The sequence below is a fragment of the Xenia sp. Carnegie-2017 genome, unplaced genomic scaffold (assembly GCF_021976095.1).
Source record: "Xenia sp. Carnegie-2017 unplaced genomic scaffold, XeniaSp_v1 HiC_scaffold_25, whole genome shotgun sequence".
Lineage (NCBI taxonomy): Eukaryota > Metazoa > Cnidaria > Anthozoa > Malacalcyonacea > Xeniidae > Xenia > Xenia sp. Carnegie-2017.
The window spans coordinates 6,861,765-6,884,868 of record NW_025813488.1 but is presented as its reverse complement, the minus strand read 5'-3'; the positions used below and the strand labels follow the sequence as shown (position 1 = coordinate 6,884,868).

Below are 23,104 nucleotides of genomic sequence, written 5' to 3'. Positions count from 1 at the left end.
AAGTTTGTGTACATAATCATGATGCCCAGCCCAAGTTTTGAATTAGTCTGACGTAGCTGTTAAGCCACTCCGGACGTCAACGTCAACCCAGAAGAATATTTGTTTTGTCTGTTTCAAAACACCAGATACATACACACGATCTTAATTTACCATACCATATAAGACATTTTATTTTGCTATCAGTTGAGTATTAGTGAGAAGAAGAGTTAAGAACGCATCACACGACGAAGGCGAAAGTCGTTTTTTTTATAAGATCCAAAACTTATTGTAAGAAGGCCAGCAGACGACAAAGAAGTTAGTCTTGGAGGTATATAATAATTATTATTTGTAATAACAGGATTACGGCGTTTTACCAAACCCTGTCGTTCGTTTGAGCTGATAGTACGATTAATAAAACATTTCGACATGTGGTTTATCGAATCCTTTTAAACCAAATTTTAGTCATCGATTCATGTAATTACCAGACTTTGTACACTTCAAATTAGATTTTGTATAAGTAAATTATATTATTTTTTAGACAGGTGGAACCCGGCGTACATTTCCTTACATAAAATCAATTTCTGAGGTCACGCTATGGTACCTGTACAATATGTTTATAGTTACGTTGTTTTGATATGTTTGTTGAATATATATCCAGTGCCAGTGGTCAAAGCTAGCGACAATTCTATCAAAATGTGCAATTCGACTAAAATAGATAAAGTAAATTGCACAAGGAATTCCTCCGTTTCGCAAAATAATACAAAAGTAAGTAATATTATATAAAAAGTATTATAAGTCATGATAATAAACTCGAGTGCTTTGTTGACTGCAAAGAGAAATGCATTCAAAGAAATACATATACAAGGACGCGAGAGAAACGTAAACGCGTTTGCTTTTTTGTATTACTCAACAACGTTACATGCAGTGATTTTATCATGAAATTTGACATTTTGAGAATAAGCAAAACTATTATGTGCAGTGCATTTAATTAGCATTTTGTGGCTTAATGGTAAGCTGTAAAGATAAACATTGCTATCCAAAGTTATTTGGCAAAATCAAATAACTGTATGATAAAACATGCATAAAACGATTTCACCAATATCTGCGAATACGAACGAAAAATATCAAAACGATACGAGAAATTGTTTAGAATTACCATTATTCTATGCATATTTACAATATCAAGTCATTTTCACTTGCCTGCTTTCTTCAAGAGTTCAAGAGTACCAGGCAAAAGGCAACATCTGCATATCTCTCCATGCATATCAAGAACTTCATTTTTTTTTATATGTACCGAGATATGATATTTTCATCAATATCTTCTCTGTGTAATGATCTAGGCAATTACATGATATTCAACATGGTTTCTTCCTCGTGAAATTGGAATTTTCATAGCAAAGCTTGTGTTGGTTGCCTTGATAAGAACAAAACATAAAAATTACAACATTCCTCAAATTATGTTTACTTTATGTAGTGGCGTAAAAGAAAGCCTGTATATTTGATCTTGCTATGCGAATATATCACAGTTCACACACAGTGGAAACTGAAAAATCAGTTCCTACAAAAATAAATAATGGCAATGTTCTCAAACTCATATATAAGACTAAAACTTAAAAGCTTATGCAAAAGTCGATGATAGTAAAACGACATCAATTTAAGTTTGGTCATCATTTGCAACATAAACATAAGCATAAGAAGAACTGACAGTTGATAATCTTTTGCAGTTATGCTTATATTTATACTTTTGCCAAAAGTGAGAACCAGGATTTGAGCGTTATAATTTAGTTCCTCGTCTAAAAAGAACAAATTTTTGTTTTTAAAAATATTGCAACATATAATAAACATATATTTATGTATTTAATAAGAAACCGAAGAAAAGTTTCTCACTTCCTCAAGAAATATTAATAACAACAATGGTGGTCTCCACAGTTGGTGTCCTAACAAATGGTCTTCTTATTGTTGTTATTGTGAAGGATCCTTTAAACAAACTAAGACGAGGACCGTGGATTACTATCTTAAGCTTATCTATAGCTGATTTCACTGCATCTTTGTCTCAATTCATGATTGTTGGATTGGGTAGATTGTTCGAGGTCAAACCATCAAAAGCTGTCATTTATTCTGTCCTTTTCTTTTGGATGTTTGGGGCTGCGGGCTCATTTTTTCACTTGACATCACTCACATGGCAAACTTACAAGATTGCAAAGTATCCCAAATACAGACAACAAATGTTATCTACGAAGAAAATTTACATATTATGCGCCACAGTTTGGTTGATTGCCATTTGCATGGCATTTGCTGAAGACACATCACTTTACATAAAAAAATTTGACCAGCTTATGTATATCTATATCACGGTATATGCTGTCTTGGAAATCGCTGTTTTACTTCAGATCATATTGAAGTGTTTCATACTTAAGGTTGTATTGCAAAGTCGACAAGGCACTAAAGTAAATGCTAAACAGTACAACACTAAACACTTTGAAATTGTAAAGGCAATCATTGTGCTGAATGTCTTATTACTGGTAACTGCATTTCCTTATTTTATCGCCAAACAAGTGGAGTTTATTCAAAGGCTTGGAAAAATACAAAGTGAATTGGCTTGGCGTTTTTCTTACTACTACGAACCAGTTGCCATGGTGAATTTCGCTGTCAATCCAATTGTGTATGCACTGAGGCTTCCAGTTTATCGAAACAGTCTGAAGGCGTTGTTTAAAAAGAACATTTTTATTTCTACTGATACAGCACAGCAATCGAAAACTTCGTTCTGTTCTGCTGATGAAACGATTGCTTTGTAGATAATATGCATTGATTAATATGCATTGATCATATATAACTTGATTACAAATATATATAATGATTATTTTTTTAATATAGGTAATAACATAAACTTTAGTGTAATTTGTAGTTATACTTTTGTGTAATTTTTTGTATAATGTTTGTATTTGTAGGCAATTTTGCCTGCAACAAACTATTTTGATAGCCACATCAAAACATAGTACAATATCGTATCTAATAATACGTTGTCCTCCTTGCTGCTTATTTACATCTTTACGAAGAAATTCTCTACATTGAATTTAGCGTGAGCAGAAGCTTTGTTTAACAGGTAAACTTGGCAGCTTTGTTGCATCGAAAATTTCACAAGAAAAAGCAAGTTGCCCTTACAGACATAACTTCTTTTAAAATGGCAGAACGTTTTTCATTGATAAAACAGCATGGTCAGCAATCAGCATGTATTTGAAAATTCAGGCAGAATTGTTTTTAATAATACTTTATAGTTTGCAAGAAAAGGTATGTTTAACAATCTATCGATATGTAGCATTTTATCTGCACTAGCAAAAACAGGAAGGCAGAAATGAGCATAGTCTTAAAATTCACACATACACATTATATTTTCATACAATTATATTTGTATAATTTTAGTGTTTGATAGAATAAGCTGATAATAAACGAACAATGAACAATACACTTTAATGAATACATTTATTTATTGTCCATAAAGATTTTTGAACGTCTTCTTGGACACATTGTTGCCATAGAATAATGACATCTTTTTTTCATATGGTGACGCAGCTGACGCTTTTCCTTTTTGTTTTCCAGTTCAATTGGATTCTCCAAAGATTCGCCATTCAACCACAACCATTTTGGTTTTGCACAGCAGGAAGAAAAAAAACACAATATGAAGAAAAGAACAAGGCCATATTTCAACCCTTTCATACTTTACACAACAGCCCAAGAGAAGCTTGACGTCCAATTCTTCAAGTTTCAAAGTAGATTTACTGCCTGTACATCATTCCTATGGCACAGCTATATTTATACCATCAAGCATCAAGTGTTTTTAAACACAGACATCAAGCTTCTTAACAGCTTGAGTTTACTAAATGGATTCGGGCTGTTCTTAGTTTGGATAATACCTTTCAAAGTCTTTAAGCAACAAGAGAACACTTGACAGAAAAAAAATGATGAGAACCGAAAGCCTATTACTATATGTTGCTTTATTGGTTATATGGGTATTCAGTGTTCTATGTTTTGCCAATAATTTCGCTATTGTTTGGTTCATTTTAGACACAGCTTGAGCATAATTATATTTTGTATCGGTGTTCAACTGCATTGAAGCATCAAGTGCTTTTATAAACTGTAGTGACAACGTGTGTTAAGTACGTAGCGTTGCCAAATGGAATAGAATCTTCTAACTTTGCAAAACAGCATTCACAAAAAATGAACATTCGAAACTACTTGTTTTTATACATACAAAATTTTTTGTCTGAGTAATCTTCACATGCTCCTTTAAATAAAATCGTTACAGTTGTACGTGTGTTAAATAAATTTTCATATTTTTATTAAATCATTAATGACTTTGAGCTGACCTACACAATTTTAGCCTTACTTGTGATAAACAAAGTACATAAAGTAGTTCCTGTTATACAGATGCTACAGTTCCATTAAATAGAGTGCTCATACAGTATAATCACCGCTTTTTTAATCAATAGCAGTTTTTTTATTTTTTTTTGTTGGAAAATATCTTCAATCATAAATCCCCACGTAAAGGCGCTGAAAATGAAGTAAATAGGGGTTATATAATCTATACATATATACATGCTCATTATATGTTGGACTATTGCATTTTCTAAATTAAGCTTTAACTTCATAACGTAAGAATAATGTATTACATGATATTACTGTCATCCTATATGCTCATTGTCTATATAGTTAGTAAAACTATATAGTAGAATTCCCAGCATTCATGTAATCTTAGAACTCTCTATGACAAGTTCATGATATAACATATAAGTTCATTTTGACTTCTTGTAATATCAGCTGTTTTTTAAATGCTCTGAGCAATTAAAACATTAGAGAGTCATATATAGTTGCGCATGAGATGCGTCAAAACTCTATGCATGTGATGGATATGACGGATCGTAGAACTAAAAATACTTTTTCCTTTGTTTTATAAGTATTTTAAAGGCGTCGTTCAGTTTGGACTATTCAAGTGGAAAAAGATGTTTGAATGTTAAAACCTAAAATATGCAGTGTATGAACGAAGAGTATTTGATTGTTGTCTTCAACTTATTTTTTATTACTTTTTGCTTTTCCATCTAAAATTCAACGACGAACAAACCCATGTATACATGTTTGACTTTGAAAAACGGAATTATTTTTGTCATGTATAGACTCTGTCTTACGGTCACCTTTCATAGTTCTATAAGCACAATTTTATTTTCTAGTTGACATAGAATTTTTTCTTTTTCCTTTCAAATCTTCATATCATTTTTATTGTATGATTCAATTATGAGAGATAAATTAATGTGAAAGTCCATAACATGCGTGGTTATTTTATTGGTTAATATTGCCTGGTATGACGACATTGTAATTTTCAAATAAACTTTTTATGAAAGTTTTGTTGACGTCATGCTTGATATTTGAAGCTACGATAATAATTTTCGTTAAAACACCACATATTAAAATATGTATTGCAAGCCTTTTTCGTCAACGTATATTTCTAAAACTGATTTATATGTTTGCTCTTGTTTAGGCTACATGAATACATTGCCACAATTTGTGGCGGTTTAAATTATATTTTATGCATGTATATTTGATGTATTTTAATCCAATCACACAACCTGCTGACAAACGTACAACCCATATACCCCCTCACCCCATTCTTTTATTGTCACTTACCCATGTCTCGACGCTGTGTCTTGTCCTGTTTCAGAGTCAAGTAAACGTCGACCGAAACAGAAACGAAAGCCCGGTCGCAATCCCAGAGTTCCATTCACTCCCAAACAGCTGACGACCCTGGAAAACAAGTTTGAAACAATGAAGTACTTGACAAGTGATGAAGTTCGTAGTTTGTGTTTGGAACTGACGTTACCGGAAAACAAAATCAAAATATGGTTTCAAAATCGACGAGCAAGAGAAAAAAGAAAAAGTTCACAAAGCAGCGATGAATATGTTGACGTATGACAATTGACGGGGAGAACAGTTAGCTATGTATGACGACACATGCACTGAAGATTAGTTATAGTTTTTATAAAGGTCTCTAGTTAGAAAATCAGTTATGCAATCATAGAGTTTGCATTGTAGTAATTTTGCACAGCGTACGTTCAACAGGACCTTTATTTATTGCTGTCAATATTCAATAATGAGCATAGGAATTTCATTGATGACGTCATTCGAGCATTTCCGCTTGCAAAGATTCATAATGGACACATCGTAAAAACCTCAGGTTGTCACATAGGATAGAAAATAAAACATACTTTTACATTTCATCATCATCTCAATGTCCATTTTTGTAATAAATATAAAAAATTAAAAATGCATTTAAAGTTGAGTGACTTAAAATAAAGTTTACATGAAGTAAAAGATGCCATAGAAATGCCGAATCTCAATAATTAGAGTTCATCGCTGTTATCTAATTGACCCAATCGGAAAATCAGTTTATATAAGGTAAGTACTAATTTAAAAATGAACACACAAAAGAGAGATTAAAAAAATGAATGCAACAGAAAAACATAGCTACCACAGCGTAATAATGCAATACCTAGATTAAAATATTTTATGCGGTTTTACTCTATGCTATTCACTGACATTTACGTACATAAATTTTATCGAAAAGCAAAGTTCTGTAGACGGATGGTTGTATTGAAAAATACTAAATTCATAGTAGAAAAACATAAGAAACACACGATACAGAGAGTTAAGAGGTTTTACCTTCCCACCCTCTCTCGCAAGAGAAGTACTGGTACCACCACCACCACCTTTCTTGCGAGAGAAGTACATGCACCACCACTTCCCTCTCCCGCGAGAAAAGTACATGCACCACCATTATCCCCTTTCCTGCAAAGGAAATACCAGCAGCACCACCACCCTCCTCTCACGTAAGGGAAGTTTTGGTACCACCAATACAACCCCTCTTCCAGCAAGAGAAATACAAGCACCACCACCAACCTCTCTCCCGCAGGAGAAGTACAAGCACCACAACCAACCTCTCTCCCGCAGGAGAAGTACAAGCACCACAACCAACCTCTCTCCCGCAGGAGAAGTACAAGCACCACAACCAACCTCTCTCCCGCAGGAGAAGTACAAGCACCACCACCAACCTCTCTAACGCAGGAGAAGTACAAACACCACCATCAACCTCTTTCCCGCAGGAGAAGTACAAGCACCACCACAACCTCTCTAACGCAGGAGAAGTACAAAAACCTTCATCAACCTCTCTAATGCAGGAGAAGTACAAGCACCACCACCAACCTCTCTCCCGTAGGAGAAGTACAAGCACCACCATCAACCTCTCTAACGCAGGAGAAGTACAAGCACCACCATCAACCTCTTTAACGCAGGAGAAGTACAAGCACCACCATCAAACTCTCTAACGCAGGAAAAGTACAAGCATCACCATCAACCTCTCTAACGCAGGAGAAGTACAAGCATCACCATCAACCTCTCTAACGCAGGAGAAGTACAAGAACCACCACAAACCTCTCTAACGCAGGAGAAGTACAAGCACCACCATCAACCTCTCTAACGCAGGAGAAGTACAAGCACCACCACCAACCTCTCTCCCGTAGGAGAGGTACAAGCACCACCATCAACCTCTCTAACGCAGGAGAAGTACAAGCACCACCACCAACCTCTCTCCCGTAGGAGAAGTACAATCACCACCATCAACCTCTCTAACGAAGGAGAAGTACAAGCACCACCATCAACCTCTCTAACGCAGGAGAAGTACAAGCACCACCATCAACCTCTCTAACGCAAGAGAAGTACAAGCACCACCACCAACCTCTCTCCCGCAAGAGAAGTACAAGCACCACTACAAAACCTTCTCCCGCAAGAGAAGTACAAGCACCACCACCAACCCTTTTCCCGCAAGAGAAGTACAGTCACCTCTCCACCTTCTCCTGCAAAAGAAGTACCAGCAACAGTAGCAATGACGTGAAGAGTTGAGCTCCATTTATTTAATTCTGTAATGACTTAATACAAATTTATGACTACCCTCCATACCCCTGTATCATTACAAACTGTGCTTTAACTTTAAGAACGAAGCTTTGAGCTTTTAAACGTCTTCACAGGGTTTCAACAATAAAAGAAATAAAAATGTCTTATTCTTTTACAAGTCACATATTTACACAATTCTCATCAATCCTAATGTATAGTTTGTATAGTAGACAAAAGTATTTTGGTAAAAAATATATTATCAATATCCAATAACAAAAACAATTTTACAAAACGACACAAACATAAACTCGACATCATAAACAGTTTCAGAAAAGTTGTCAAAGAACACCTGTCATTTCTGCATATCACTTAATAACAAAAAAATTTGCGCGAAATAATAAACGCACTTTGTAATGATAATTAAAAATCTTTCATTTCTGACATAGCTTTTAGTGTAGCTAATATTAAAATCGGAACTGCTAAATAATTAAATTTTACTGATGCATTTACTCCAGTTTTCACCTGTTTTTATTTAAAACAAACTAGCTAACAACTTTATCATTATGAGCTATATATTCTAAATCCACTAAACTTTGGTTTCATTTAAAATATAAAATATGAAATAAAATTTCAGTTCAGTAGTTATAAGGTTTATGGGTCTTCGAATACAATAATTCGCTATTGCGCAAAAGGAATATTTCTCATTATCCTGAAAATGAAATTTTGGGAGTAAAACATTACACTGGAGTATAGGGAGACATAGAACGAAAACGGGATTTTCTATTTTCAAAGTTCTACTTTTATTTACAAGAGTCCTACCCGTAGAATAAACTATAATGTCAAAGGATAGTACAAAGTTTTAAACAACTTCGCCCTGTTTGACTTAATTTAAACCAGCCTTAAACATGTTTAGACATTTTTAGTTTGTTGATAACTTTTAGTCTTTCACAGCTTAACTCTTTTATTTATAAGACTTTATACTTTTTAAATTGATAACATTTAATAAACCAAGTCATTCGCGCAGTCCAAATTGAGCCCCACATTCAATCTTTTTATGTTGTGAAATTTTAATTCATTTTAGATGGAAAACTGACTTAAATAAATTTGCTTAACAATCAGCTTATCAATTGCCCACTCGGGATAAAGACTAGTGATCACAATGATAACACAAAGTTGCATTGAAAGATAGAAGTTTGCTATTTTAACGCTGTTATCTTGACTAGGTGTTGTTAAATGATGTATTTTAAGTGCTTTTCGATTGCCATAAGCCCATAACGAATAGCAATGTAACATAAGAAACATCAAAACTAGACGACTGACCACATTATGAAATAGAACTGCCAGGGTGAGACATCATTAGTCATTTATCAAGAATTTAATGATACGTCAAAACGCAAGGATGGATTTAGGACAGGGTTGAAGAGAAGTATGCACCACCACCCCCAGTCTTAGATATACAAGATGGAAGTCAATTTCCCTGCAAAATACTAATATATCAAACAATTAATGGACACACTTAACAATTGGCCTCCCCATACACTGACACACAGACACACACAAACCATCATCTCTGATCATTTAGAGGAAGACGGCAAGATATTTCCTTTAATCACAATAAAAAATATGTTTGTATAACAGGAGGATGTCACTGAAAGATATGAAATTTTCGAAAGACGTAGCTGTTGAAAACAATAGCGACAGACTGTCAGGTATTTCAGACAAAATGCACATCAGAACACCCACACACACCCACGGTTATAGATTTATACATAATATAGTCTCCATTTAGAGAGCTTTTTGCTCTGTGTATCATGTTATACACCATTATTATTTGAGCAAAACCAAAATACATTTTCAGAAAATACAAGCAGCATCAGAGCAACGTCCTCAAAACCAGTGGTTTTCCCATGTTTAAGTGGTTTGCCCGTGTTTAAGTGGTTTGCCCATGTTTAAGTGGTTTGCCCGTGTTTAAGTGGTTTTCATGTTTTGCATTTTCGCTATTCGTCTATGTCAATGGGGTTCAAGAAAACTTACTCAAACAATCAAGAAACTTTGTAAGGAATTGAACTCAGTGTATCAATAATAGGTAATATATCACTCTAACGACAAGTTTTTGGTATGGCAAGCCAAACCTGCCAAAAGTGTATCGAGATTTATAAGTCGTATTAGAATTACTATAAGTCTATTCGAGATTCGTAAAGTGGTACTCGAAATTACTATAATGCGGTGAGAAAACTATATTATTATTGTTGAGTTGTGTTTGACGAGATTTATATGACGAGTTGTTTTATAAACTGTGACGAGATTTATAAGACGAGTTTTATATGACGAGTTTCGTATGACGAGATTTATAAGACGAGTTTCATATGACGAGTTTTATATGACGAGTTTTATATGACGAGTTTCATAAGACGAGTTTTATATGACGAGTTTCGTATGACGAGTTTTATATGACGAGTTTATATGACGAGTTTCATATGACGAGTTTTATATGACGAGTTTCGTATGACGAGATTTATAAGACGAGTTTTATATGACGAGTTTTATATGACGAGTTTCATGTGACGAGATTTATAAGACGAGTTTCATATGACGAGTTTTATAAGACGAGATTTATAAGACGAGTTTTATATGACGAGATTCATATGACGAGTTTTATATCGCGAGTTTTCCTCTAACAACATGAAGTATGGAGTTAAAGAACACTTGTTTGTTTCAAAAGCAGTTATTAATTATATGCAAAATTTCGGCGGGTTGGTAACTTTGTATTTTCTATCTATACTGTATCGCTCTCACCAAAATGACAGAAATGAGCAATAGAGAAATTATTCAGGAGCTTCTTGGCAGAGTTACAGAGCTGTCTGAAAGAATATCACCTGACGTGGACAGTTCTGTAAGGTCAGAAGTGAGAACTATATTTGGACGACATACGACCGCTTTAAATTTGCCAAATGCTGAAACGAGTCACCAGAGAGAATTAACGCATCACCCTAATCAAATGGCATCAACACCTACAATAGAGAATCGCCTCCCAATTAGAAGAAATTCATCCACTGCATTTCAATCGAGGCGCTATTTTCCCGCAAGTAGACCTGCTGCAAGAAGCCGAACAAGGCGAACTCGTTCATCAACAGTAATTGATAACAGGCCATTTTTGAGAGATTTAATCCTATTAAGCGGCCCCAAAGATAATGCAGTTCCACGGCAAGGCACTCGGCTGATGTTGGTAGAAAATGGACACATGATTTCAGGTTGTCGGTTTTCAAAAGATTTGTCAGCCGCTGCTGTCGAAACTAATATAATGATGGCATTTGATGGAAAAATTCAGCATGGTACAGATATAGAACAGTTAACATCAGTACATTTCACTCTGTTTGCGCCAACATTAGCCCCTGGTCAGACATTGCATGGTGTTATCCTCCACAGATTATACGCACAAAAGCCAGTGTATGTACGACCTAGTGTCCAGCTGCTTAACATGGGAAATGCAACAAAGGTTGGAGAATTAGATTGCTACATGCTCATCATGTAAATAGTGTGCTTTTAAAAACTGATATGTTGTTTATTTACAGGAACCAGGCAGCAATTCTAGTGAAGGTAAAATACATAGATTGGGTAAAAGCAAGGGATCTTTCCACATTTGTCATAAGAGGGGATCAAGTGATTGTACACTAAAATAATGTAAAAAGTATTTTTTTAAATTCAAACAAACTTTTTTTACAATTGTTTTTTTGTGACAGTAATATGTCGAGGTATATCATTTTATATTTATAAGGGCGAATAGATGATGCTCATTGAACGGATCTAACAGGTTTTCGTTTTCCATGAATTTAAAGACACCAATGTATAGAGCAGAAAGAACCCGGTTTACTTCTGCCCACAACCGTTCTATCCTTTGGTTATGCACACTTCGCCCGGCAATGAAACTACCTCTATTCTCACCACGACGTGATATCATTAGCCGTGCTACGTCAACGTTTTCGACACCTCGATCTCCACGAACCCTCGAAGGCAAACCGAATTCATCAATCCCTTTTTTGAAAAGATCAACTACTGTCTGAGCTCTATTATCAGCGCAGCACCGTAGGTTAATGACTGCCCGACTAAACCCGTCGATGCAACCATGGATAACGAATCGCCAGGATATAAGCTTATGGTTTGAGTCAATATGCCAAAGAAAATTCGGCCCGGGAACGTTATAAACCCGTCTACAAATCGCATACCTCCTTCGCATATTTCTTCCAATAGTATCGATTCTCCGAAGACTTTCTCTGACCCTTTCTCTTTGGACATAGATCTTTCTAGCCCTTAAACTACCCCTGATATAACATTCTCCACTATATGGGGTAAGCCTTAAAATATCTCTTATCTGCCCATCTAAACTATCATCGGTGATGTCTGTAAAGCTAGCCTCAACTCCATATTCAATCCTTCTCCGGTAAATTGTTTGTTCTGATACACAAAGGAAGCTAGCTATACTTTTCCATTTAATTCCGGTATCTCGTAATTGCTCTATCTGTACTTTGGTTATATCAAAACAAGGCCTCCCTCCCTCCCGACTCGTTTCAGCATTTGGCAAATTTAAAGCGGTCGTATGTCGTCCAAATATAGTTCTCACTTATGACCTTACAGAACTGTCCACGTCAGGTGATATTCTTTCAGACAGCTCTGTAACTCTGCCAAGAAGCTCCTGAATAATTTCTCTATTGCTCATTTCTGTCATTTTGGTGAGAGCGATACAGTATAGATAGAAAATACAAAGTTACCAACTCGCCGAAATTTTGCATATAATTAATAACTGCTTTTGAAACAAACAAGTGTTCTTTAACTCAATACTTCATGTTGTTAGAGGAAAACTCGCGATAAAAAACTCGTCATATGAATCTCGTCATATAAAACTCGTCTTATAAATCTCGTCATATGAAACTCGTCATATAAAACTCGTCTTATAAATCTCGTCATACGAAACTCGTCATATAAAACTCGTCTTATAAATCTCGTCACAGTTTATAAAACAACTCGTCATATAAATCTCGTCATACACAACTCAACGATAATAATATAGTTTTCACACCGCATTATAGTAATTTCGAGTACCACTTTACGAATCTCGAATAGACTTATAGTAATTCTAATACGACTTATAAATCTCGATACACTTTTGGCAGGTTTGGCTTGCCATATTTTTGCTTATCACAAATTCTAGCCCAGATTACAATACGCTTAAGTACGAGTGCATATATAGAAAAACAAACAAAGGTGTTTTTGGCACGCGTTTTAATAAACAAAATGCTCCATGATCAAATAAATACACGTCACACAGACTGCCAAAAATTAACGTACTTGACGTCAAATTCATGCTAACTAAACAAGAAGTATATAGATGTTTTCAAGTTGAGTGCATGATCATTTTTTAAATATAGACCATAGTATAATTTTAGAATTTTGATATACATTTGTATGTATATTATAAGAGAGCCAGTAGTTTATCAGTCTATTTGACTGTTGTCTGTTACCCTCTTGAAATAAAGTTTTTGTACATACTTAAAGGACATTGGCAACGAAAATTTTTATGGTATATTTTTGAACCTTTGTGATGTCTAACAACTAAAATAGAAAAATTTTTTCTCAAAAATATTTTGTTGCTGAGATATTTGCAGCAAAAGTTTTATAAATTGCGCCATCTTGGATAAAATTTTGATAAAATTATCTCGAGCGGTAGTGACGTCATTGGCTGGTGAGCAGTCAAAACAACAACACAATGTACTTTGTGATTGACTGCGTTACAACACATTTAAAGCGTATTTTACGGGTTTTTTTTGCTGTAATGGATGACATACACGAAAATCAACCGGGTGAGATTCTTCCCTATCAATATGAACCTGAAGTGAAGGCCGAAACTGGTGAAGAAAGCGGTTCCGAACCAGAGAGTGAGCAGAGCGACTTGTCCTCGTCGGAGGATGAAATACATGCTGAATTTGAGAAAGCAAATGCTTAGCGCCTTCAAACTCTTAGTTGGTGTAAGTGTGGACATTGTACTTTGTCAAAAAAGGCAATCGAGTGTTTTCGTTGCCACGAAAAAGCGCTTGAATACGATGAGTATGAGGCTTTGCTAGGCCAAACAGAAACTCAAGGAGTAAATTGCTTGACAACACACCAAGAATTTAGGGACAATATGCTCTCAGAAAGTGTGTTAAAGATAGACGTGTGTCGGCATCTTGAAGAAAACTGGCCCCTGTCTGATGAGGATCTAGAGAGAATACACAAACTGTATCAATTAGTCGCATATCAAAGATGTTCTAGGTGGATTTTTCAAATTTTGGGGAAGAAACATCGAAGACCATTTCCTGCTTGTGTTTATGCTAGCACATGAAAACGCTTCGCGTCACCAGACGGACTTTATACACATTTTAAATACGCATGTTATCACGAAAGACCGTAAATTTAGTCTTAGACAGACGCTCTTTGATGTTCTTTGTTATGATCTGCAATTGCGATGCCATATCATTGTCAAAGGATTGTCACGAACTGCGCAAAAGCAAAATGCATGAGTGATCCACCCAAAACTTGTATTCATTCATAAGTTATAAAGTTAATCGAAAAGTGTACTTGTACATTGTGCACGCAAACACCAACGTAAAACATTACGGATAAACGAAACTCTACAGTCAAGAACAAAACATAGCGGCTTAGAGCTTATCACCTATATAAAACTACATAATCTTTCAAAGACTCTTATGTGTACAAATAATAAATTAAACGTATAACTCATTTGTTGGTCACAGGTTTGTATATGGGAAAATGAAATATTTCTATTGCACGAAATGTTCAGTGTATAAAACGCGCTTGTTGTTGTCTGGCCTTACACTTGGTATGTCGGCAAAACCTAGTTGTAAGATCTTCTAAAATAAACGTTTCTACGTCTTATAACGACTAAATATTGGAAAAGTATATAAGCGTGATAAACTACACAACTTTTGTTAATCTTAACAACCGCCGACTGTTGTTTTTGTTTTAAAATTCCAGTGAACAAATGTGCTATATATTATTATAATACTATTATTTTATGTTGTGTCATTCAGTGGATACCAGCCAATGACGTCAGTAATGTATTCCAGCATAATTTAGCATAAGGCCTTTTTTTCAAAATGGCGGATAAGGATTCAACTTTATGTCTAATTTTCTCAACAGCAAAATTCAAAAGAGACACGAAAACACGAAATTAAATATTCCATAGCTATCTATGATAAACTTATGAAAAAAAAATTTTCGTTGCCAATGTCCTTTAAACATATATACAAGGTTAAGTTATAATATCCGTTGAACTCAAAACACCTGGAGCAATATTTTTACCGCCATATTTGAATTTTAAATTCAAGAATAAAATATCTTTTTCTCTTGTGCAAATGTGACTGGATTTCTCGCTGGGGATTTCGTTTTTAACGGAACAACAAATTTTCGAAAAGATTTTTGACATTAAGAAGCAACATAAATAATGCTTTGTAAACACGAGGCTCGAGAGTTAAGACTTAAGAGCATCGGCAAAATTCATCACATAATTACAAAAACAAAATACGCTAACAAATTCGTACTTACTCCTTAAAAAAAACCCCAGCTAATCTTTATAATCTTCTTGTGAATGACGTCATGAAAAAGATCATTTCACACCGTGCTCTCCACAAGTTGGTCTTAAAATTCATAAGTAAAACAAACAATCTCATCTCAACCATTCTCAATTCTCAACTATGAACTTTTATAATACACTGGACACCAGTTCGTGGGCACAGATGCAATCAAAGTATCTAAGCACCTGCTTAAAGGCAAGTTAATAACAACTTACCACACAATAATCTGATCAGATATCATACGATAAGACTTTGTGCCTGCAAGGCCAGTGAAAGGTACTTCTCATAAAACCTCCAAATCAAAATACGCTTTGTGTGATAAATTAAATATTACATGATATGTCATCTTGCTATAATCGACATTTGACTGTCTCCATGACAAATATGCACAATGTTTAAATTATCTCCCCTGCAAAATCTCTAATCATCTTGTTTGAGAGAAAGTAGTAATGGAAAATGGGAAAAAAGACTTATCTGATATACACACGAAGAACAAAATCATTAAACTTATTTTTGAAGAGTCATTCAGAAGAGTCATTCATGAAGAATTATTCAATAAAAGCTACCATTGATCAAAATGACGGCATATGATGCAAACGAATTGCTAAGCCTAAAAGGACTTGGGTGAAGAATTGTGAAAACCCTCAATATTTAGCTCGGGATGAATGGATTAGAGGGTAGTTAGCGATCGTGTGAGCTGGTCTGTTAAGGACTCAAACTTTAAATTAGGAGTAAGTTATCGTATATGACGGTGGTGTGTATGCAAAATCATTGGAAACCATTCAAGAATAGCCTTTGAAACAGAGGTACGAGAGTCAGAAACACTGATTGTAATTACTTAACATTACTCACTATGTCTAACGATGGTAGATTAATTAAAATCATTTTGAAGAATTGAATATTAAAGAAATAGCAATATTCGTCTTGTGTACAAAGGTGTGGCTGTTTGTATTAGTTTCAGTGTTGATGACATTTTATACAACTATATCTTATACATTGATTACTGATATTTTCAACGTCTTTCTTATTAATCTCTCGTGTTTTGCATCATTTACATGATAATTTGGCTTATCAGAAAAATAAATTTCGTGGTATAATACATTTCATAAGTCAAAAGAAAGTTGTCAAACTCTGTTGGGGTGAAAACATACACTTTAAAAGATTATTGTTACTTTGCATAATTATTCAAAATGTGTTTTTAATATGTCAAAAGAAAAGTGTTTTTGTCATTGTGCGCCAAGACTCTTGAAAGAAGAACATCAGGTAAGAGAGTGATTACACAAAACATAAACTAATTTTAGTTAAAAAAATTTGTAAACAGAGACAAAAGTTTTACCATTATGTATGTGCATGCAATTCTCTATACATTGCTTATAATTTTCACAAATCCTTAATTCTACTCAAGTTACGGCAAACGTTGTCAATACATTCGCACAGACGGAAATTTCCTCTTGCAATTAATGCCGAATAAAATGTATTCTCAGTTGATTTATTTATACCTTTGATTGTAAATATTTTATTCTATTATATAACATGTTATGTCAAAGAAAATCGTTGTTGAGAAAAAATCTCATTTTGTACACTACAAAATGATGTCCTAGTCAATGTTACTATCAGCTACGAGCCAAAAAGCAAGCGATGTTTCGATTTTTTCTCAACTCACCTCGATGTGAGTGGCGGTTTGATACCATGCTACACAATGCATATCCAATTATATTTTCACGATACTAGCTAAGCTGTTTTCCAAAAATTGTTTGTTGATCATGTTGAAGAGTGATCAAGTGCGTACTTGGTTTGTTGATCGTTGCAAATTGTATCGGCAAGGACTTGTATTTGGTGTCAAATAATTAGAAACGTGAATGTGATGAATGTTTTTTAGTTCTATGCGATATCGAATTTTTGTTCCAACGTTTTATGGTCTAAATTGACATTAGCATTTTACCTCTTAACTGATGAAACTTTTCCTCATGCATCACAAGATTTTGATTTGGATGAAATTTTTGCATTAGTAATTTGAATGCTTTGCTTGCTGGTAAATGCATTTGATTTTACTGGGGTCATAATGTAGTTAAAAATGTTATATAGGTTTAAGCAAGGTTTGCGTCAGTTAACACTAAAAAATTAATGTTTCAAACGTTTTATTAAGTAACAAAGACTCATCGTGACAGATGAGTCAAATATCTGTCACTAATGACAAATGTTGTTCAAAACTTCCGCGCACACAAGAAACTTTTGTGGATCACACTTGTCACGAATAACAACTACGCGCGGCAAGTTCACCAGTGTGCGGCGGGCTTAACAATCTTCTATAAACATGCCGTAAATATGATACAAGATTTCCGGAAACCCACGCCAATTAAATCTGTAAACAAAATGTATGTGCACGACGATGAAATAACAACTTCAACACACACAATGCTTACTTGATTTTAGGGGGAACATACTCTGTCAATATCAAGTTCAAAGTGAAAGAAAAGCATCGCACCATATTATCTAGGGTCTCACTATGATAATCAAAAGGTATTTCCAAAACGTCTATCCTTCCTTTGTCTATGGATTCCTTATTCTTACAAGTTTGATGAAAGTACATCCAATGGTCAATGCTGGTGATTTGGGGAAAATGTGCAACTCGACTCAAACAAACCAGACAAATTGCACAAGGAATGAGACTGGTTCTCGTAATCAAAATGATGTAAGTTTATAAACAAAAACTCTATTGTATGTAATTACAAAAATCATTTTATTTGGTCTGATGAATTAATTTAAAGTCAATGAAATGTTTTGTTGACTGGAAAGAAATGCATTCAAAGAAATGAGGTAGGTGCAAAAAAATCTCATATTAAAAAAAGTCAAAAAGCCACAATAGTCTAACTGAAGCCATTGGGTAAAAGTCATCTTATTGAACAACCTTATAATTTTTGTATTTATTATTTCCTTTATACGATTTTTATGGCATTATCAGAAGTTGGTTTACGCCAAGCCTGAAACTGAATACGTTTAAAAGGAAAGATTTTTCTATCAAAAAACACGCGGAAATTTAGCGCTTTTATTTTAGATACAAACTTCTTCACAGTATAATGTGCAGTGATTTTAGAATTATTTGCAACATTTCCAATATTTATAAGACCACCATCAACTACAATAATTGTACCTCTTCATAATTTCTGTGAGTTATTTATTATCATATGCCCCATCTCGAAATCAAATAATCTAAAGTGTTCACAATATTTTAATACATGTCACGCAAAAAGAGACTTAGAATAAAAATCATATGATAAATAATCATATCAAATCCTCGTGTCAAGCGCAGAAGAAATGATTTCCGTTTCACAATTACTTTTGCGAAGTCTTTGTTGCTGTCCAACTTCTGTAAAAGTCTCCACATTCCCCCTTTCACTAGCACGTAATATGCAGCAAAGACTGCAGAAAACGGCAGTTCTGCGAGTTCGTATTTGAAATTTTTATAACTCATCCCCGAAGCCTTGAGGTGTATCCGCTTCTGAAATGCTTCCGTATTCTGTAATTCGTAACACTTGCTGAGTGCAAAACTTGCACACTTGCAGTGGAAAACTACGTCTAAAAGAAATGAAATAGACTGACAAGAGATAAAGCGTTGAATTAATGCATTTCTAAAATTCTTGCAATTTTCTTCTCCACCATTGAGAAATATGACAGTTTACAATGCATTTAAATTTCTTATATGTTTCATTGAAGAACAAACCCAAGAACAGTATCTCGTTTGGTTATGAAACATTAATAACAATAATGGTGGTCTCATTGCAACATATAATAAACATATATTTATGTATTTAATAAGAAACCGAAGAAAAGTTTCTCACTTCCTCAAGATATATTAATAACAACAATGGTGATCTCCACAGTTGGTGTCCTTACAAATGGTCTTCTTATTGTTGTTATTGTGAAGGATCCTTTAAACAAACTAAGACGAGGACCGTGGATTACCATCTTAAGCTTATCTATAGCTGACATCACTGCATCTTTGTCCCAATTCATGATTGTTGGATTGGGTAAATTGTTCGAGGTCAAACCATCAGAAGCTGTCATTTATTCTGTCCTTTTCTTTTGGATGTTTGGGGCTGCGGGCTCATTTTTTCACTTGACATCACTCACATGGCAAACTTACATAATTGCAAAGTATCCCATACGTAGCCGACAGATGTTGTCTACCAGGAAAATATACATATTATGCGTGACTGTTTGGTTGATTGCCATTGGCATGGCATTTGGTGAACTCACACCAATTTACAGCAAGAATAATGAACAGCCTATGTACACCTATATCACGGTATATGCTGTCTTGGAAATCGCTGTTTTACTTCAGATCATATTGAAGTGTTTCATACTTAATGTTGTATTGCAAAGTCGACAAGACACTAAAGTAAATGCTAAACAGCACAACACTAAACACTTTGAAATTGTAAAGGCAATCATTGTGCTGAATGTCTTATTACTGGTAACTGCATTTCCTTATTTTGTCGCCAAACAATTGGAGTTTTTTCAAAGGCTAGGAAAAATACAAGGTGAATTGGCTTGGCGTTTTTCTTACTACTACGAACCAGTTGCCATGGTGAATTTTGCTGTCAATCCAATTGTGTATGCACTGAGGCTTCCAGATTATCGAAACAGTATGAAGGCGCTGTTTAAAAAGACTAGAATTTTTTCCATTCAAAAACCAGGGCATTCCCTCTTTTCACTTCGTACTAGTGCTAGTAAACCTGTATGATAGATAATATGTTCTAAACTCAATTTGATTAAAAATGTACGAATAGTGCTAATAGTTTTTATTGGAAGGATAAATTCCAAAGTGACAAACAACTGTGTGGTAGAAAAAATTATAACGATTATTACTGCAATACTCATCACTTTTTTGATTCTACGTAACTTCAAAAGCGAGAGCAATAATTGTGAATACTTTAATGACACCATAAATTAAGTAAAGCACGTACATCAGGTACCTGGAAATATAGCAGCTTTGCTGAGATGAAAACCTTGAAAAAAAGAAGAAAGATTTGTTATTTTCGTCTTGGTATATTTGAAATGCCAGCGAAAAGTACGTATAGGAATTTGGGGGAGGGAGTAAGGCCAATATAAGCCTCTTGAGAGCTGAAATTAAATGTTTCTTTGCGCTATAACAACAATGCTACACTAACTTCCCCCTTCTTCTGGAGAATATTGCAACAAAAAAGGTGGGGCAAATTATCGTTTCAATCCGTTTACAGGAAATGAATTTTTACAATCACTCACGTATTTGGGATGTACATGTGAATCCACGACATGCATGTGGACGTCACGAGGCCAATTTAAAAAAAAGCGGATTCAAAAATATTGAGATACGTGTTGACGAGTCATAAACATTATACCGACTGTATGAATACAAGTGATCAAATTGCATTAAACCATTCAGTCAATGCCAATCATCCCAGAGACAAGAAATTAGAACAGTTGATTAAACTGTCTGAGATCTCACTATGGTACTCTCACGATATTTCCAAAACGTCTATGCTTCCTTTATTTACGGATTCCTTATTCTTACAAGTTTGATCTCAGTATATCCAATGACCAATACTGGCGATTTTTTGGAAACTTGCAATTCGACTCAACCAAATCATATAAATAACTCAAGGAATTCATCTGGTTTACGTAATCAAAGTGCTGTAAGTATATAATGTACTGCAGTTATTTTTTTCTACAGATCTTATCACTATCTCATAGTACAAACGTTAAACATGTATAGATACAATTAAGAACTAGGAGATGTTCAAACTTTAAAATGCGTACATTGGCGACAATGTGTTAGGCATAAAAAATTCTCAAGTTGCTTATACAAACCAGACTTCTAAAAAATGCTGAAAGTCCAGTTTCAAATATCAATCTTTTCGCAAAACGTTGAATGTTTGAAATCGCTCTCACTATTTATACGATTTTGAATAAGAATTAAGAGGCGCATGTCCAGATAAATAGTTCTCTATTTAACGATACATCAAGAATATAAAATTCAAACGTAGCGTCATCAAGTGCTTCTTCCAGGAAAAGATCCATCCACAATTGTAGATTTTTGAATGTGTCATGTAAATCAATTTCTCTAGTTGCTTCTAAATAGTCAGGACCTAACTTTCCTGACCTAAACGCATTACGTATAATGAAGTGCGCAGTTCAGTAGAGTGCCTTCACAGTAATGAGCGAAGAAAATTCATCAAGCAACTAGTTCATGATTCTCAGTGTACGACTGTAAAAATTATCATTTATCTATGTGCAATTATGAATGTATATGAAAACATTTGACGTCTTTTCCTCTTTCTTTATTTCATATGAAACCCATGAAGAGTTTTTCACTTGGCCAAGAAACATTAATAACAACGATGGTGGTCTCCACAATTAGTGTCCTAACAAATGGTCTTCTTATTGTTGTTATTGTGAAGGATCCTTTAAGCAAACTAAGACGAGGACCTTGGATTACAATCTTAAGCTTATCTATTGCTGATTTCACTGCATCTTTGTCCCAATTCATGATTGTTGGATTGGGTAAATTGTTCGAGGTCAAACCATCAGAAGCTGTCATTTATTCTGTCCTTTTCTTTTGGATGTTTGGGGCTGCGGGCTCATTTTTTCACTTGACATCACTCACATGGCAAAATTACATAATTGCAAAGTATCCCATACGTAGCCGACAGATGTTGTCTACCAGGAAAATATACATATTATGCGTGACTGTTTGGTTGATTGCCATTGTCATGGCATTTGGTGAACTCACACCAATTTACAGCAAGAATAACGAACAGCCTATGTACACCTATATCACGGTATATGCTGTCTTGGAAATCGCTGTTTTACTTCAGATCATATTGAAGTGTTTCATACTTAAGGTTGTATTGTAAAGTCGACAAGACACTAAAGTAAATGCTGAATAGCACAACACTAAACACTTTGAAATTGTAAAGGCAATCATTGTGCTGAATGTCTTATTACTGGTAACTGCATTTCCTTATTTTGTCGCCAAACAATTGGAGTTTTTTTCAAAGGCTAGGAAAAATACAAGGTGAATTGGCTTGGCGTTTTTCTTACTACTACGAACCAGTTGCCATGGTGAATTTTGCTGTCAATCCAATTGTGTATGCACTGAGGCTTCCAGATTATCGAAACAGTATGAAGGCGCTGTTTAAAAAGACTAGAATTTTTTCCATTCAAAAACCAGGGCATTCCCTCTTTTCACTTCGTACTAGTGCTAGTAAACCTGTATGATAGATAATATGTTCTAAACTCAATTTGATTAAAAATGTACGAATAGTGCTAATAGTTTTTATTGGAAGGATAAATTCCAAAGTGACAAACAACTGTGTGGTAGAAAAAATTATAACGATTATTACTGCAATACTCATCACTTTTTTGATTCTACGTAACTTCAAAAGCGAGAGCAATAATTGTGAATACTTTAATGACACCATAAATTAAGTAAAGCACGTACATCAGGTACCTGGAAATATAGCAGCTTTGCTGAGATGAAAACCTTGAAAAAAAGAAGAAAGATTTGTTATTTTCATCTTGGT

At 34.6% G+C, this 23,104-nt stretch overlaps 1 protein-coding gene and 2 long non-coding RNA genes across 16 annotated transcripts in view; all 3 read left to right on the top strand.

The window, feature by feature from the left end:
• The window catches only part of LOC124453058 (P2Y purinoceptor 4-like), an 82,150-nt gene that overhangs the window by 17,379 nt on the left and 41,667 nt on the right, over positions 1–23,104 (top strand). For 4 of the 14 annotated variants that reach the window (XM_047003759.1, XM_047003767.1, XM_047003768.1 and 1 more), the window contains one exon: positions 2,662–2,995. In XM_047003759.1, coding sequence (XP_046859715.1) covers positions 2,662–2,774 — 113 coding nt within the window. In that variant the 3' untranslated portion in view covers positions 2,775–2,995. Of the gene's footprint in view, positions 1–56; positions 308–517; positions 745–1,844; positions 2,996–5,689; positions 6,456–23,104 lie in introns of those variants that run through there. The other 10 variants (XM_047003764.1, XM_047003763.1, XM_047003765.1 and 7 more) reach the window with 7 other exon arrangements.
• LOC124453521 lies at positions 16,116–19,315 on the top strand. Its single transcript, XR_006951113.1, has 4 exons — positions 16,116–16,345; positions 16,753–16,802; positions 17,973–18,231; positions 19,254–19,315. It is a non-coding gene; the product is annotated as an uncharacterized LOC124453521 (long non-coding RNA).
• LOC124453520 lies at positions 20,358–23,078 on the top strand. Its single transcript, XR_006951112.1, has 2 exons — positions 20,358–21,214; positions 21,884–23,078. It is a non-coding gene; the product is annotated as an uncharacterized LOC124453520 (long non-coding RNA).